General features: G+C 30.9%; 1 protein-coding gene across 1 annotated transcript; it reads right to left on the bottom strand.

Annotated features, from left to right (window-relative positions):
• Positions 1-12,524: 12,524 nt before the first annotated feature.
• LOC6641726 lies at positions 12,525-13,135 on the bottom strand. Its single transcript, XM_002064444.4, has 3 exons — positions 12,986-13,135; positions 12,740-12,907; positions 12,525-12,680 (listed from the first exon to the last, which is right to left on the bottom strand). The coding sequence occupies exons 1-3, from the start codon at positions 13,133-13,135 to the stop codon at positions 12,525-12,527; spliced, it is 474 nt and encodes a 157-aa protein (XP_002064480.4).
• Positions 13,136-15,760: the final 2,625 nt, after the last annotated feature.

Raw genomic sequence — 15,760 nt, forward strand, 5'->3', positions numbered from 1 at the left:
CTTACTTCCTTTCTGGCATCAAGATGACATAGCAATGGCAGGACCATCTAGGTCCTTAGCTCTTTCTTTGTGAGGTTGTTTTTTGCTATGACCTTGACTATCAGATTACAAAATCTAAATACAAAATGCCTATATAATCTAAGTATATTAAAAGTTAAAGAAGAACACAAAATAAACAGCTTGGTCAATTGGGGTAAGTTTGATAATAAAGGAATAATGAGGTAACCTTTGTTTAACCTAAGTGAATTTAGGCAGGATTATAAGTTCTTTAAAGGATTAAAGAGATGCAACATACATATACAGATTAAATTTTTTTAAGTTATATATGATTTAACGTAAGATCTCTTATAAAGTCAAACGAAGTGACTTTTCTGCTAAATAGCAAGCAATACAAATAAATCGTTTACATTTTCGAATACTATATAGATTAAACCACTGTGCTGGGATCTCTGTTCTTGCTACTTACCTCGGCAAGCTCATTAGTGAAAAATTACTGTTGCGGTGACTTATGTCATTTTGCATGAATTTGTATTTCTGCTTTTATTTTCCATGTTGCTATTTTCACTGCTGCTGCTACTGCTTCTGGTATTACTATGACTGTGGCATGGTCTAAGAAATCGCTGGCCATGTATCATCTGCATCATTTGGTTGGATGATGATGATGGTGGGGGGTCTTTGGCGAATACAAACAAAGACAATGACATAACAGTGACAGTTGCCACAGTTGGAGTGACGGCTTTAAAAATGTGAAAGAGAAAAAAAGGATTTTCTATGTTTTTTTTTGTTTTGCTGTTGTTTTCTTTGGTTTCAATGTTTTTGGCAGCTACGCAATTTTCTTTAGCGTTACGTGCCACACTTTCTGAAGCGTCAAATATGCCAAACTTTGTGTGCGGTTATTTGACTTTTACTGGCATGCAAATCATCAAATGGAATGTCAGGCATTCGAAGATTCGTTCAACCTTCTGTGTAGGTATTCGGTAGCCCACTTACCCGCAAAATGCTTGTTTAATGAAGACCGTAAAATACACGCACACGCATACACACTCACATTCACACTTACACGAAGACACACACAGACAGGAAAAATTATTAACGCTGCTCTGTGGTTGGTAATTAAAAAAAACGAAAAAAAAAGAAATTGCTCATACGTCACGTGAGGCATTTTTTAATGTTTTCATAAATGTTACGCATACACAATGGGAGGCAAAGTCTGTGTACATGTAACTGTGTGCGTGTGTGTATATGGAAGCAAGCAAAAGTCAGCACCAAATGTCAACAGTAAATGTTAAAATTTAATAATAAAAAAAATCCTTACATTCATGCTGACGCCAGCATACATACGTAGCCCAAAAAATATTTCATATTAAAAAATTAAGCAAACATTCAAACATGATTCTTTTATGGCAAAGATATTGTTACTTTTTTTAAAGCTTTAATTTTAAATTTAAGAAGCAGTAAACGTGTGTTAAAACGTAGCTTACTAAACTTAAACATAAAAATTCTCTCTAGTTGTTGTTGGAGTATAACTTAAAGGAACATGTAGAAAAAAAACTTTATTTAATTTTTGCTTGCGATCTATAAGAATAAAAAACTTGCAATCCATTAGAAGGAATATTTGAGTCAAAAGACTCATGTCTAGCTTTTCGGCAATATCTCTAAAACGGTGCTTCTGAAAAATAAACCCATATCATAAATGCGTTTCTTGACTATAAATGTGAAGAAGTCTTCATTGGAAGATCATTATTAGTTTAAAATAATATTATTGTACAACTAAACGTTAACTAGATAACTCTGTTTTTTTGAATGATGTCTTTAGCGCGTGCTTTTTTTATTTCTTCGAAAATAAACGCATCTCAGTTTTTAACTTAAATAATTAAATTGTTACTTTACCTGAAACACATACATATGTATATATTAACATAGATATTTCAAAGGATTTAAATTTCGATTGAAATTGGTAAGCAAAAACCAAACCTGAGACATATAAACATAAAAAATATTGCCTTTCTTTAGGCCAATTATTGAATTTTTTACATTGTCATTCTCAATTTATTATTTTCAGATATGCTAATTATTCTATATAGTGAACTGGAGCACCGACTTGAAGATACCATGCACAATAAGTGCACATGGAGTCACAATGAGGCTGAGTCGTACAATCTCTTACTCTTTAGTCTCAATTAAATTAGATATTTGATAAAACATATTAATATATTCTTCCCCTATTTTTTATTTATTATGATATACCTCTTTACTATATAAAAGCAGGGTAAAAGATTCGAAATGCTTCTTGATTCTTTTGGAAATTATATTTTATTGACAGCTTGTAATGCAACATGGAAATTATTTAATTCATTTCCTTTTTAAATAATCCTGTTATTGGCATGTTGAATGCTGCCTTTGCCTACCAACATCATTTAAATGTAGCTGCTTGCTGCTTTAAACTAAGAGATGAAATATAGCACTAAGATTTTTTAATAAAATTGTTTGTTATTAAATTAAATAGAAATACCAAGGCTAAATGCTTCAATGGCTTCACAGCAAAATGTTTTTGGCCAAATATTTTTACTGCACATGATTCTGTGTATGCGTCTTTCTAAGTTTTGTTTAGCCATTTCCCTTTTTTGTATACCCTTGGCAATGAGTATACTTAACATTGGGTTAAAGTTGTACAAAAAGCATATAGATTTGAAGTATGACAAAAAATTGGGAACTTCAAATAGAAATATGAGAATAAACTTGATAGTTTTTATGAAATGTCACATCTTTTATCTTTAATATAAAAATACAATGTAATGCCTAGCAGATGCTATTCAGTCACTAGAAACAAACCCTTCAAAAGGAGGATAATCAAATGTGAGGTTTCAGAGAGTCCGATTTGTTCATTATTCAAATGAAAGAAACATTAAATGTTTATAAAAATGTTTCAGGAGTGAGGAAATGCTATAAATCTGGCTTTCATCCACTCCCGCTCAGTGACAGTTTGAATATTCAGAATCTCAATAAAAAATAATTTTTAAAGGTCAAACATATTTTTAAATAATTTCATGCTGGTCTATATTGAAAATATTTCAGATATTTTAGGCCCTATAACTATTAGTCATTATCGCAAGGGGTATAAAAAGATTAATGAATGAACTATAATGGACAGAACTACAACTTTCAAACTGACTGTCAAAAGTTATGTTCAAAAAGGGTATAGAAACTTCTTTAAGCATTGTTGCGACACTTTTGTCTCGTTTTGTTTTCTTGTTTTTCTTTTTCGTTTTTTGTTTGCCCTAGCACGCTTCATATTGCTCACGCGCGTAGTAAAGCTTTGGGAGTAGCATTTTCATCAGCCCTCCGCGGTGTCATTTATCAAAAAAGCTAAAAGAATATATTTGCATTTTGAAATATGGCATTTTTATGCATTGGTGTGTGTGTATCTCTGTTGGTATGTGTGTTGCAATTTTCCATTGCAGAAATTACCCCTCATCGTGTAGGGAAGAAAAATTCATATAAAATACGAATTCATAAGGCGAAAAATATTGTGTGCGTTGTGTATACGCCACGTTTGCCGCAATTTATGCATACATGTGCAGCTTCCCAGTTCCGTTGGTCTTTTTTTTTCTTTCTCTGAGTCGCCTTATGCTGTTTGTTACATGGCCAACAGAAATTTGTCATAAGTACATTGGCCAGACTTTTTTTTTACAAAGGAATGATTGCTGTAGGAGAATCATCAGTGTCAGAAAAGAACGATACATCAAGGAAGGGACATCCAATAACAATGAGGAATATCTTCAGGAAGGAATTATGATAGACTGTTCTTATTTCCGCATCTCTCTTTGAAACATAATTGAATTCTAGAAAAGTTAAACATAGATTTAACCATTGACCTTGGGATTTCTTGTGATCTACGGTTACTTCTATTTTCAGCCCATTTTGACTTGAATCATATATTCTAAACTAATTCTTTTTAAGTCGATGCCCATAATTCATACACTTAACTGATTAAATTACTGCTGGCGACATTTAGTTGACTTTGTTGAAAGTTCTCTAAATGCAAAATGCTCAAATTTTTTCATTACTTTTTGAATATTTATGATTTTTACTACGAACGCATACATATATATGTTCATATATCTTTTGGAACATGTTAATTAATTCTATTTAACTTCTTATTATACTCACGACTAGATAGACCTTGAATGGGAGTAGCAATTTTAGCCTATATGGTTGAGGCAAGTTTACTTCCTTAAGCTTAAATGGCAAATGAGCCGCATGTTGCACCATAAAATACAATACTTAATGCTTTAATAAAATGCTCCCCTTGTTTGCACACACACACACATACACTTACATGTTATTCAATTGGAGGCTGATAGCCATGTGGAGATGGGCGTGGCTGGCAGCTAACTACGCCAACAAATTAAGCGTTGAGGGCATGGACATGGCCAAAGATATATACAATAGCACTTTAAGCAGACTTTCAGCTTAACACTCAGTACGTTCTATCCCTATTTTTCTCACTTTCTTTCTTTCTCTCTCTCTCTCTCTCTCCCTTTTTACTCTACCTTTCAGTTTTTCTTCTAGTGCCTTTTGGCCTTAACCACCTGCCAATGTTCGCTTTTTTTCTTGGCAATTTATGCATCATTTTCTACCCTGTTAAAAGCCAATGCATATGGAAATATTTAGATTAAAAAAAAAATCGACAAAGTATAAAAATTATAACGGAAAAGACAGCATAAGATGATAAATACACCGAACTGATAACATATAATATAAGAATGTTGACACCAAATTACAAGTAGTTATTAAAATAATGGTATATATAATGCTATTTAGTTATTTAAATATTTTTAATATGACTAAATAATAAATAATAATACAGACTACGTTAGGATAATATTTGTAAACTAGTTGCTTCCGTAGTCTTGAAAATGGAAACTTTTTTTATATTTCACTATGATACAATGTGTAAATTATTCAATTTTTTAATATCATGATGGATTAAACTACAGTCAGCAACTTTTGATTTCTGAATCATTCAAATATAATTGGCTTAAATTACATATGTTCTAATAGTGCTCAGTGCTGGCCAACCTTGATTACATTCAACTGTCTTTTGATTGTGATAACACGAAAATGCCAAAAAATAAAGTTAACTTGTAAAGCTTATTTAAAAAAAATAAAATTACTAATTAGCAAGTTCAAAAAAAAACATTTTAATTGGGTGTAATTGTCGTTTCTTTATACATTTTTTTTAAATAATCAATCAATATTATATGTAAGTAAGATCTTCTTCTTAAGCAAATATAAAACCATTTCATCGGGAGAAATATTTGCATCATTGTCCAAAAATTACAGATTTCAATCCTTTAAAAAATTAAACATACATACATAGATCATAATTTTGGGCACCTATTCGAATAAATCCAGCTAAAAACATTATGAAATTTCTTAATTAATGAGTGATGGGTATTTTGTAGTCTTAGCAAGTTGTCTGCGATATTTTTTTTGCCCAACTCCTTTTACCTATTTTTGTTTTGGCTAGTTTGCTTTCTTTCGTGTTCTTTATTTTGCCCTTTTGTAACTAGTCAATATCCTGTAAGTATACGATAGCAGAGTATACTAAGATTAAGGAAATGAATTTAATAAACAAATGAAGTAATTTAGGGGTAAAAAAAATATATCAACATTCGCCTAGTAAGTTTGGGAGTCTTACATTGAAAGAGGTTTCCTTATAGTCTCTTTTTACTTACTATGTCAAAGGATTTTTAAAAAATTTAGTTTTGAATGATAGATGCATCCAAAATCTTAGTTTTAGGGTATGAATACAGTCTGCTCTCTAGTAATCCATTTTTTTGTTTTGCTGTTTTTACTAATTAACCGAAACATGGGCTTCTTGTAGTTACGCCTTACTTTGCCACTTCCTTTGTTACATCTTTCACCCACCACTTTCGCAGTGTGTGAACGAGTGTGTGCGGAAGTGCTTGGTTGTGTGTGCCAAGTGTGTGGGCTGTGTGTATGTATGGCATTGATGAAATACCGAAGCTGTGTGTATTATTTTGCAATTAGACTGTCGGCCATGCTGTTGGGCTAAAACGCCTACAGACACACACACGCCCATGAGTTTTTCTTCTTTCCTATATGTTTTGTTGAAATTTATTAGCTTTAAGGCCTGATGCTGAGAGTTTTTGCCTTAATTTTTAATGTTTATATACAAAAAGTAAAAAAAACAGAATGGCCACTGCATTTACACGTAATATTAATTAAGCATTTACTCACAAAAATTTCAACTCGCTTTGCTGTGTTAATGAGCTGATAATGAATTTTTGTAAAATTTACAACTCGTTTCCATTTTTATTATGGCCAGATAAATTAACTGTTTGTTTGTATCTATATATATATACGTATATTATTATATATTATTATTGTAAATGAACCAAAAACATAATACATTATTTATGCAGCACAGCGCCAAGTAAATTGATCGGCATTTTTCCTTCTTTTTTTTGTTCATATTAAATTGTTAATTTATGCACATTTTTTGTTGGAAGCTTTTACGCATTTTTATTTTTTTTTTTATATATATACAGTATGAATTGTAATAGTTTTTTTTTCTTGTCATGAGAAATGAAAACTGTTAATTTTGCTGTAATATATGAGCAACTATATTAAAGCCAATGTCATGTTGATAATTATAAAAGGTTTCAAATATATAGTTCAACAATTAAAAGTTATTTTTGATGACTAATATCCGATTATTATGCATTTATAATTTGCTACAAAATATAATTCATTTAATAAAAAGCACTTTAGTTTCAACTGTCTTGCAATTAATTAGAAATTAACTTGGAAACATATGAATTAAGCTCTTCAAATCCTTCAGAGGATTAGGCTCTTAATAATTTGACTAGGATTCATGAGTTTTTAAATTTTTTTATTTTTGTTGAAGGATGAAAGACAGTGAATTAAATTCCTCGCCAAATAAGATATTAATCATCAAAATTGGATTTAAAAAAGGTAACCTTAAAACAGTCAACCTCAATAGCTTTTTCTAAGATCACTTTTTCGGGCCTCGGAGTTTGAAAAATTCTAACCAAAAACGCATAGTTTTCAATTTGATATATGTAAAGCTAATTTGTTTAAATGCACAATTATTTTTATGTACCTATAATAAAGTTAAATTTATTTTTCACATTACCAATAATAAAACAATTTTATAATACTTAACCCAAACTGATTATAACAAATTGAACTTATTGTTAATTATAAAATTTAGATAATTTAAATTATGCTGAAGTGGTTTTTGAGGGTACATAAATAATGGTTGGAATAAGGCCAGAACTAAAAAACAAATTAGTTAAATAATAAATGGATTTGTATTTAGTATGCAACTTGCCTCTATTTATCTATCTTTCTCTGTCGCTCTCTCATTTTGTATCTGAATGTTTTTTAGTCGCTTTCTCTTTTACTCTAGTATAATGCCTCTTAAATATGCCACAAAATGTGTAAACATTTAATGCTGATTTAATTTAAATGCAATTAAGTCGAGTGCTTGATTTGTGAGTAATTTAATTTGCTATTGGTCCTGTCAAATTTTGCATTATTCGTCCAAACAGTTTAAATGTGTGGATGGGGGAGGTAAAAATAACAAGAATCCATTATAAACTAAAACAAAACATTGTAATTGCATATATGTATCTATATACATACTTTTGCGCATTTTGCATTGTGCAATATTAATTTAATTAGCTGAAAATGGAATTAAAGCAAAAATTGTGGCATAAATCAATCTTTAAAATGATAGAAATAAAATAATTATAAAATTGTCAATTAACTTTTTACATAATATATGAACCTTTATTTTTTCATTCTACTTATATTATTATTGTTTAGCTTATCTTTACAATTTTATCTTAATTATTATTTTTAATTAGGTATCAAATATTTGATGATAGTTACAAATTAGAAAGAAGAGACATAATAAATATTAAAATTAATGATTAAATAATAATTTTTCCCTTCGTTTACTTCTCATTAGTTCATGAATGTTTTTCATGATGTAATTGAAAAACATTTGAGTGGTAAAAAAAATGTATGATCTACATTCACACACTGCCCTGGAAAAGTTTGCACATACAAAGTTTTGGCTTCTTTGTTTATGCATATCAATAATTGTCAATATTCATCAAAATATATTTATCGGTCTTTGACCATTAAACGTAAATTAAAAAAGTGGGAAAAATGTCAAAACTTCATTTTGATAATTCTTAATCATTTTGCTCTTGTGTGTTCGATTAGATTTGTTGATTAATTTTGATTGATGATGATTGATTTCATTTTTTTTTTTCATTTTAAATAATACGTGAATTATAGCAAAAATAATAATAAATTATAGGTGACCCTAGTCTTTTTGAGGGTAGTGTACATTGCTAATTACACATATGCATAGCATTTGTTTGGTAGTAGAAAGTGTCAGCATCAGAAATTCGTTATGTATTTCAAAATTAACCTAATTTTTACCTAATGGAATGGAAAAATTGATTATTTATATTCAGTCTAATCAAAAACCAAACTGGTTTAATGCAGTACCAAATCTCTGATATGATTGTGGTTTCAAATTTTAGATTTTTCTTTTAACCTCTATCATCTTACAATTAGTCATAATGGTAATATTAGTAATGTCATCTTTTCTTCTTTTTTTTCTAAATATTGAAACTTAGTTAGGGACTGTTATACATATTACAAATTTCGGATATTTTAACATTTTTATTCTTTTCTAATGTTTTCATCAAACTTTCATATCAACTGAAACTTATCGTCCTGACTTTAAAACTCAATTAAGGGTTCCATCTCAATTTTTTTTTACTCTTCAACGCTTTCAATATCTATTATTTATTTAAATATTACACGTTCTACTCTATTTAAAATAAGAAAAATTTAATTTATTAAACTATATAAACCAAAAATAAATTTCTTGTGAACTGTTGGTGAATTATTCTGCCCACTCTCAATATTTACATCTGTCAGCAGCAGAAAATCGCCGCATCGTCTAACTAATTTAATGCATTTTACATTTAACCGCATTTATATACGAACCAACCCCGACCCATAGCACAAATAGAAAGGCATCGGAGGAGGGTCACACCCACTAGAAAAACAAAAGTTAACAATAGAATTAGAATCCAACTTTTGTATTGTTTTCTACGGCCAGTTAGGTTTAATAAACGGTAACTTGACTATGCCCAACACAATTCCATTTACCCACAAGATTCAGCCCCCCAATCCCTTACCCTCTCTGCCCTTTGTTAGTGGCTACCACGTGTATTATTTATTTATTTAAAAATCCCGCCTACTTGGAACCTAGGGTGAACCTTTTTAGCCACTTTCATTTTAATGTAATCAAATGAACGTGCCTGGCATTATACTGTAGCCAATAAATTTTCACAAGGCAAATACATAGATGAGAGTAGAATTGGCTATGGCAATGGCCACCCGCGGGATCTTTTCCCCAGAAGCCATCACAAAAATAACAATGAGAATATTCCACGAATGGGAGTGGCATCGATGCTACTTCTGCCCCTCCCTCTCTCTCACTCACCAATTTCTTTTCTTTTTCTTTGGAAACGTGTAAAATTGAAAAATGCTCAAAGTAGCCAAAAAGAAAAGTGAAAACCGCATTCGAAACTGGCCGCATAATGGCATGTAGTGGCAAGAGAAAGTCCATGACTATTAGATAAGGAGATGGGAAATACGTTTCTTTGGTATAAAAAATAATTTCCTCTTTTTACGGGAAAAGCAAAAGATTCTAAAGAAATAATCCGCATTTTGTATTGATTCTTTCCTCTATGTTTCTTTGGTTCAAATTTATATATCATAAATCCATCATAAATCCATCATAAATCTATCATAAACCTACAAAAATATTAAAACCTTTGGCAGTTAATTTAAAAATCAAGTTATATCTCTGAAAGATTTCCATTTTATCTCCACCTTTAAAATAGTCTAATTATTCTTTAAAGAGAATGAATTCCAATGATAAAAAGTTGCTCATATTTTGATAATCTATTAAATGTTAAGAAAACGATTTCTTAAATATATTTAAAATTATATTCCGTTATCTGATTCGATCTTTTCACACGAGCAGAACATCTTTTTAAAAGTTTATTTCTGTTCATTACACTCTTTTGTATTATGACAAGCCACTCATAGTTTTCAAACATTCACGATTCACTAGATAAGTTTTCTGACGACTTTTTTCCCTCGTTTTTCCATGGTCACTTTTCTTTAGCAGTGTTCCCGGTTTTGTTTCGTCCTCGATTGCTTGTGCCCGTCGTTGTCTCTGGTTGAAAGTGAAAGATCCGCTTGGCGTGGCATATAATTGAAAGGGACAACACGTCGAAGCGAGGTTATTAGGTTCGCTGCTATTGCTATCATTGCTCTTGAGACTCGACAGCTAATGGATTTCATCCCCTTCTTTTCTTTCCTCCTGTACCATGTTCCCTTTTTGTTGCAACCAAAACTCACCCACTCATATTTTTGTTATATTTATTTATTTATTTTTCCCCCTTACTACAAGTACTTTAAAATGTTTACAAAAAAATGGAAAATAAAAGTAAGTAAATAATGCCAAAAACATCGCACATATCACCAAAAAGAGAAAGCAAAAATATAGAGGTATATATGTATGTACCCCTCTCTCTCTTCCTCACTCTCTCTCTCTCTCTCTCTCTCTGCTTCTGTCCCTTATGCTGATGATGGCCTTGTCCTGTCTGCTACTCGTACCTTTTGGCCGGACTCTACGTGAAAATATGCAAAATAGCTGTGAAAAATATTTCTATTATTTATTTACTCACACTTGTTTGTATGTTTTTGCATGTCGTATATATACACACACACACAGCTCAATGAAGCGTACGGAATGTGTTTAGAGAGTTTTTCCTTATTGTATATTTTTCATATTTTACACTTACATCCAGGCCAGTGAATGGCCAACTACAATACAGAGAAACAGAGAGGTAGAGAGTATGAGTAAGGCTCGTCCCAGGATAAGGCCTTGTGTCCCTTTTTACTCAGTGGCGCTGTAAAATATTTCTGTGGCATTTACGAATATCCTTACATCTCTTGTACTTCATGGCAAGATTTAAACTCTCCCAAAATGCTGTACTGATTTAATTCCATTAGAGAGATGCTTGAATGCCAGATTAAAATTTATAAAAACTTATTTTCTTAGACTCAAACTAATTAAATTCGTTTTTATTTCCTTCGTGGACGAAACAAGGCAGTGCTCACACCCAACGATATGTCAATATTGCGAATTCGTTTTGAAATTTTTAATCTCTTTATATCAAATCAAATCAGTGAGTTTTTGAAGTAATAGGGCAATTTCAATAAATCCCCCTACTGACAAAATAAATTCATTTAAAATTAATTTTTAACCGGAACCTCCCCGAAAATATTATTTAGTTATGTTTGTGATTTTTTTGGCCGGATAATATTTTTATTTATTTTTTAACTTTTATTCTATTTTGCCTACCGCCAGGTCACACGTTCCATGGAAGTTAATTATCAAATTATTAAATTCATTCATTTTTTTTTAACATTCTTAATTCCCTCTAATATCTATATTTATATCTGATTTGTGTCGATCACCTACACTCAATGCACACATTTTAAAAATCACCAAATTGTATTTTTTATTTTAACTATTCGATTATATCACAGTATATAATTCAATTATAGTTTTAATTTACTTGACTGCTATTAAAAATAATGAGAATTGTTTGTAATTTTCACATTAACGAAAGTGAACTAACAATCAACAAAATCGAATAACGCAAAGCGAATGCAACGGAAAACATTTTTTATAATGTATTAAATGTTTTTTAATTTAACAACTCACAGTAATTTTAGGTAAAATTTAAATATTTTGAATCAAAAAAAAAAAACGAACCCACTGGATTAGTTCTTGAGTTGCCAAATCATCACAGCCCTTGATTATGATTTACTTTTACAAGACAAATACTTGTAAGTTCGATTAATTCATTTCAAATAACAATATTCAAATTCACAAAACATATCAATATTTTCGTATTTCAAGTTTGTGTACTCCCATATTATTTGGATCGTGAAATGTTAATACTTCACTACTTGTACAGATCATTTTCCACATGAACAACTCCCATATTTTAAAGAGATTAAGAGTAAAATGACATTACAAATGACTCTACCATTAATGGAAACACAATTGACCAAAAATTCATGGGTAAATAGGTTCAAGTAAACCTAAAATAAGCTGTGCTCTTGGCACAGATTTCTTTAATCATTTAGAATAAACTAATTCATAAAAAAATGGTTAAGTAAAACTGCGGTTAATATTTGTTTAACTCTCAAATACTACATTGGTATATCAATTTCGGCATAGAAGAACCTTTTTTGCTTTTGCAATTTTATTTTACCCTTTAATACAAGACAGTTGTGATGTTAATGTCTTTAGACACGAAGAATTTTTTTTTGCATTTGGGAATAAAACATATTATTTATGAAAGGGTGCCAAAGACTTTAACTACGGCGCGGGGTTTGCCGTAGGCTATCCAAGTTATGTTGTACAAGTAATCACCCTCAGGAAACGGTAGAACATTGGTTAATCCATTATTCATTGTATTAACAGCAACCTTATCTACAATAACATCGTGCTGCAATAGAAGAAAACTATTTTTTTATCTCTTACAGCATTTTGATATACTATACCTACTTCGTACGGACAAGTATGATTAATATTTGAATATTTTGAAAATAATCCAAAAAAGAAACCTGCCACTGGGTTGATTTTTTGATTCGCCAAAAATTTGCAGCCATCAACCGTGGTGTCATACAAAAAGGGTTTATAGCCATTGAATCGTTTGAGCATTTGGAATCGCACCTAAAAATAATGATTTTTTTTTTAAGTGTTTAAAACGTGGTTATTCATACAAGTTGTATATTGTTTTTGTAAACTTACCGAAAATTTGGTAACGGGAAGTTGAAGCAAATTTACTCTTAGTGATAAATACTTGTAAGTTCGGTTAATCGATTTCAAATAACAATATTCAAATTCACAGAACTCCTTATCGAAATTTTCATATTTTAAGTTTGTAAATTCAAATTTCATGCGGATCTTGAAAAAAATATCAAGAAACATATAAGAAAACGATAAAGTTTAAATAAGTAGTAAGACTCACTTATTCAACATGGGTCAAGAACAAAAAGACGAAAAGTATCCAAGCAAAATTAAAAACACAACTCATTTTTAGTAGTTACTGGCAGAAACTAACTATAGTTTTATGTCTATATTACTAAATATATCATTGATCGAAAACCACCTAATTTTACGGTTGAATTATTTACATAAACATTTAAAAGCTCTAATTTACATTTAATAACATATTTGTTCATTCGGTGCCAACAGTTTGTTTTAAAATTGCACAATTCTGTATTTATTTTTCTCTATTAGCCAACACTGCGGATAAGTAATTACTTTCTTTAGTTTAAGAATAACTTTAATTGGTAAATCTATTATTTTTGAAAGTCGCTACATAATATATTATTTATGATAGTTTACCAAAAATTTGAACTACAGCTCGCGCTTTGCCATATGCTGACCAGGTAAAGTTAAACAAGTATTCACCCTCTGGAAACGGTAGGATCTTGGTCAATTTATAATCTATTTCACTGATGGTAACCTTTTCTACAATTACATCGTGCTACAATGAAAGAAATTTTTTTTGTTTCATTTATTATAGGATTTTATGAAATTATTGTACTTACATTAACTGGACAAGCATGATATATATTTGAATTGTTTAAAAAAATTCCAAGCAGGAAACCAGCCACTGGGTTACCTTTTTGGTTTGCCATAAATTTACAGCCATCAATGGTGATATCATATAAGAAAGGTTTATAGCCATTGAGTCGTGTTAGCAATTGTGCCCGTATCTTAGAAATATTTTTAGAAATTAATATTTTCAAAATATTATTCAGGGGGTCAACATACCGAATAGTTTCTGACTGGAAGTTGAAGCAAATTTACTCTTAGTGAGAAATACTTGTAAGTTCGGTTAATCGATTTTAAATAACAATATTTGAATTCACAGAACTCCTTATCAAAATTTTCATATTTTATGTTCGTAAATTCAAATTTCATGCGGATCTTGAAAAAAAATATCAAGAAGCATATAAGAAAACGATAAAGTTTAAATAAGTAGTAAGACTCACTTGTTCAACATGGGTCAAGAAAGAAAAGGCGAAAAGTATCCAAGCAAAATTAAAAACACAACTCATTTTGAGTAGTTACTGGCAGAAACTAACTATAGTTTTATGGCTATATTAGTAAATAAATATATATAATTCAACCGCAAAATTCGATCACTGAATTCCACTTAATTTTACGGTTGAATTATTTATATAAACATTTAGAAGCTCTAATTTAGTGTAAAGCCCGATCGTCTAGCTGATTTCCATGTTTATCACTCGGTACCGTAGTTTGCCTAACATATTTGTTCATTCGGTGCCAATTGTTTGTTTTAGATTGCACAATTGATCAACTTGGACTAAGAACAAAATGGCGAAAAGAATCCATCGAAAATTATAGAGACAACTCATTTTTACTGGTTACTGGCAAAAACTAACTTTAGTTTTTATATGTAGGTACACGTATTTAATGTAATTTTACGGATAAATTAGCCACTTAAACATGTTAAATATGTTTTAAAATCAAATCATTAGTCTAATTTTGATATTTCAAGCATGCCGAAGTTAAAAGGCCTATGTATATTTACTTTGATTCGGTTTAAAACTAATACATACAACCCATTTCACATAGTTTTACCAATGGTCAATAAAATGTTCCAATTATAAGCTAAATATGGTACAATCGAACATAAGTTTAACAAACTTATTTCCCCTGCTATAAATTATATTATTAAAAAATACAATGTTGTTTTAAACCTCATGGTACCTAATAAATAGCCAAACAATCATCTTTAGGCACAAATGCCATGGATCTATTGATATGCCCAAGCATAACTACAGCATTGTAGGGCACTTTCCATTTTTGTGCTTAGAGAACTCTCAATTGAATCTTGATGCACGTGCTATACGTAAGGGGCAAGAGAGTCAGAGCCAAACCCCTATACAATTCAGAGAAGGGCCCATTTACGATGGCATCGCTACTTGGGTCACATTGCCGGCATTGGAGTCCGGACTCTGAGGCTAAGAGACGCGATGCGTGGTCCCAAAGGGTACAACATCCAGCCATTCCATCCCATCCCATCCCTTTCTATGCCATCCCATTTACACAGTTGGTCCAGAGGCCAGACCAATTGAGAGAATGGGTATGGCCAATGGGTTTTTCTTGTTTCTTGTTCATTCATAATAATTTTTATTATGGGTCATCGGCCATTTGTTTGACGCAACGCACACACACACACACACACACTTACCCAAACAGCATACACGCCCGAAGGACGGGAGGCTTGGCCTATTTCCATTCAGCACTTCTATTAGGCTAAATGTATCCTGTTTCTGATCCTTTTTTATTCTTTTCTTTTCGGCAGTTATACTTCTTTGCTTTTTATATTCTTTATTTTGCATATTTCTGTATTATTTGTTTTATTTATGGGTCTATGGTGCTGATAAATGGCCGCAACTTTGTGTGTCCCTTCGCCCGATTACCTATCAACGTGTTGATGTGATTTTTTCTGCCTTATTTTTTTTTACCCAATGGGTAGCATAACTC

Source organism: Drosophila willistoni (genome assembly GCF_018902025.1).
Source record: "Drosophila willistoni isolate 14030-0811.24 chromosome 2R unlocalized genomic scaffold, UCI_dwil_1.1 Seg200, whole genome shotgun sequence".
NCBI lineage: Eukaryota > Metazoa > Arthropoda > Insecta > Diptera > Drosophilidae > Drosophila > Drosophila willistoni.